This window comes from Coffea eugenioides, chromosome 7 (genome assembly GCF_003713205.1).
Source record: "Coffea eugenioides isolate CCC68of chromosome 7, Ceug_1.0, whole genome shotgun sequence".
NCBI lineage: Eukaryota > Viridiplantae > Streptophyta > Magnoliopsida > Gentianales > Rubiaceae > Coffea > Coffea eugenioides.
Genome location: NC_040041.1, coordinates 6449562 through 6453133, shown reverse-complemented (window position 1 = coordinate 6453133; position 3572 = coordinate 6449562). Strand labels below are relative to the sequence as shown.

Below are 3572 nucleotides of genomic sequence, written 5' to 3'. Positions count from 1 at the left end.
AACCGGATAAAAGTAATAGTAATCTCTTTTCAAAGAATATGTCAAGCTAGTACAAGAAACATGCCAGACAAAAAAAAAACTCAAGAGGCCACTTGCCTCATTCTCAACATATAGCAGAGTAATTTGTAGCCAATTTTACATCTCCAAGGTCCATGTACATAATGTGGAAGATAGAAAAAGTGTATATAAACACGATAAGAGAATAGAAGGTACGAGGAAGAAATTTATGGCACATATTCACACAGTTCAATGGGGTTTGATTATTTTCTTTCCTCACTTGATGTAGCACGTATTCACACATTTCCCATTGAAGCAGTCAAACCCCCCCCCCCCCCCCCGGGCACGTCCCCGGGGTATGAAGCAAGGAAAGGAAAACCCAATCCAGAACAATAGTTTAGTAGGAGGAGTAGAGGATTTTACTATGGGAAGAAATTAAAAATCAACCGACATTAACAAGAATACAAACAAAATAAAGGTCCATGATCAAGATCATAATCAACATCATCATCAGCTCTACCTATCCCTACTACTATTTATGTATAATGTATGGTCAGTGATTGATATATACTATATACCATCATCAAGGACCGAAAAAGGAAAACTATTATTTACACATAATTTAGACCAAACTACACTGCTCTAAGCTTTGGTGAAAGTCATGGTTAAGATCATTGAAGACAACACTAGTAGTAGTACTAATTAATCTCTTTTCCCATGTCTTGTCTCTTTTTTTTTTTTTCCTCCTTATCATCATAGTAATGGTCATCATCAAACTAATCACCATCATTATCTCCAAACTTTCTAACACTGTAATCATTTCTAGTCTGAAGAACATATCCAAGATTCCATCATACCTTCCCCTCTTGCTGGTGGTGGTGCAACCGCCACAGCTACATTTTCCGACGACCCCTTCTCCCCGTGAAAACCGGAGGAAGAACCGGAGTAACTCAGCTTCCCATTTCCAGCACCGTTAACACTTCTTGACAAACTAAAGTTTCCATTTCCAGACCTGCTCTGATGACCTTGATCACCTCCTCCATCGTTCGAACCGACCCCAGCACTCGAACTTCCCCAGTTAACCGGATTGTTACCATTTCTCGACGTCGTTTGATCGGAAGAAATGAGCCCCGGAAGCCCACTTAAAGAACTTGTGTTGACATGACCCTGGCCTAAGCCAAATTCATCTAAACTTTCGGCTGTTTTTGATCCGATAACGGGGCAATTGGAAGGCTGATACTTGACATGGTTAGATTGAAGAAGTGAAGTGAGAATTGGGGTTGGCAAGTTGAAAAGATTTGCACTTTGGAGAGGGAGTTGGAAAGTAGGATTAGTGGAAGTACTAATGTTTAATCCAGAAGTGTTGTTGTTGTTAGTACTAGTACTATTTGGTGAAGCTATTGCAGCATGATCAACTAAGGATGAATTCAACAGAGAAGAACATGATGAAGCCGATGAAGCCAGAAAAGGTGGAGGCAGTTGAACTTTTTGAGGAAAAGGCCTACGAAGATAAGGTGGCTGTAGTTGTGATGAGTCTATAAGGTTATTAGATCTCATGCTAGAAGGACTGGTACCATAAAGATCAAATCTTGGTCTTTGAAACGGTGAAGAAGATGTAAAGGGTGGAGCTGGGATGCCTGTAAATTCTTGGACCATGGCTCTGAAGTTGGTGGTATCAGTGGTGAGTACAGTTGTTGGCGCCCGCCTCGATGCTCTTGATCGCTTCTTTGGATTACGTGCCACTTGGGCTAGATTATTTTGCTCCGGTGCTGCTTGTTGTCTAGGTGTATTTGTAGCACTGGTATTCTCTTGCACGGATGAAGGGATTGACACAGATGGGGTAGCAGCGGCGAAAGAACCTTGTTGCTGTTGGTTTGAGCCAAAAAGGGATTGGATTGAAGATGCAGAAACCATGTTGGGATTGATATCAGACAAATTTGGGTTGGATCTTAGGGCTGTAGACCAGGACATCTCCAGATTGAGGAGGGATGAGTCAGGATTCTGTGGTGGCCGTGAAATGGGGTCGAAATAGTTAGACAGAGAGTCAAAGATGGAGGAAGTGTTTGTTGGGTTCAGTGGTGGTGCCGCTGGTGGCGGAGTAGGGTGGTTGTGGTGGTGGGAAGTCATGAGAGCTGCCGAGATGGAATCGGCGCGTGAATCGTACTCTTCATCACCACTTGATGACTGAAGACTTCCACTGTTTCCAGAATCCATTTTGTCTCTCTGCAGAGAGAGTTCTGAATTCTAGAAACAAGAACCAAAAAAAGGAAAGGAGAGGAAAAGGAGAAGAAGCAACGAAACAATGAACAAACCAAAAAAGAATCTAACGTAGGGGGTGGGGGGAGACAGGGACAGAGATATGGAGAGAGATTTTTTTGGGCAGACTTATAACTTCCTTACAAGTTATACTACAAGTTACAACCAACTCATATTTAAGAGTAGCTATAGCTGCTGCAGCAAGGAAGAAATAAAGAGATCAAGATTTCTTTGTCGAAGAGAGATATTTTGTTCAGAAAGTACCAACCATGTCTTTAAAGCTCTGATCTGCAACACACGAGCCAGGCCTTTTGAACATACTTTTCTTTTTCTCTTGTCTTTGAACCAAGAACCAACCATAAATCAAGAAATTAACTGTTGCTGACGAAAAGAAAAGATCTCTGCTCAACTTTGAACCTTCAACCCGTCATGTATTGGCGGTAGAATTAGGGTTAGAGAGTTGGAGAGAGAGAGAGAGAGAGAGAGCAAAGGAAGAAAAGGGAAGGGAGAAAGGAGGGAGGAGAGAAAAGGGTTGGTCTCTTTATCGATGCATCTCTAAAAGAGAGGCGGCTTCAGCTCACGTTTCCACTAAAAAGATCAGCGTGGGGTAGCCATGGGAGAGGGACTGCTGAGTTTTGAGAGAAGAGAAAGAGATAGAGTGAGTGAGTGAGTGAGAAAAGGGGGGGGGAAAGTTAGTATTGTGGATGGATAGCGGTCAAAATTTGAGATTTTTGTGGTTAAGATTTAGGATGAATGTGAAACGTTGGAAAAAAAATCTAAGGGGATAGTGGTATTAAAGATTTGAGAAAATATATAATAATACTCCATTGATGATGTAAAAAAATATCATACTATTATGATACTAGTACTAAATTCACAAAATAAATTTACTTGTACGAATAATGAGGTGGGCAAGAAGCCAAACTTTAAAGAAGATGGTAGTTGAAAGGTATGAGGTGAAACAGTACAAACAGAGGCACCGTCACTAGCTATGATATGACCACTTTTCAAAAAGCCCCAGTTAATGCCTAAAAAATTTGTACGTGTGTATAAAAGCGATATGAAACGGACAAGTCAATAATGTATATCATTATGCTTTACTTCAAACTTAATTCATTGTTTTCTTAAATTAAAAGGGCTACTTTTTTTTCTTTTTCTTTTTTGATACTTCATTTCAAATACTACTACTAGATACTAATTTCTTTATTTATTAAAGCACTACTCTAATGCAATTGGAACCTACGTAGATTTGTAGCATTTTACAGCACTTTGTAATTTTTATTGTTTATAATAATAATATTTCAGTTCAGTAATACACA

At 40.0% G+C, this 3572-nt stretch overlaps 1 protein-coding gene across 1 annotated transcript; it reads right to left on the bottom strand.

Moving 5' to 3' along the window:
- Nucleotides 1-432: 432 nt before the first annotated feature.
- On the bottom strand, nucleotides 433-2775 carry LOC113777454 (hyphally regulated cell wall protein 3-like). The gene has a single exon (XM_027322541.1). It carries the CDS (start codon nucleotides 2209-2211, stop codon nucleotides 820-822), a length of 1392 nt encoding a protein of 463 aa, XP_027178342.1. The 5' UTR covers nucleotides 2212-2775; the 3' UTR covers nucleotides 433-819.
- Between the last annotated feature and the right edge of the window lie 797 nt (nucleotides 2776-3572).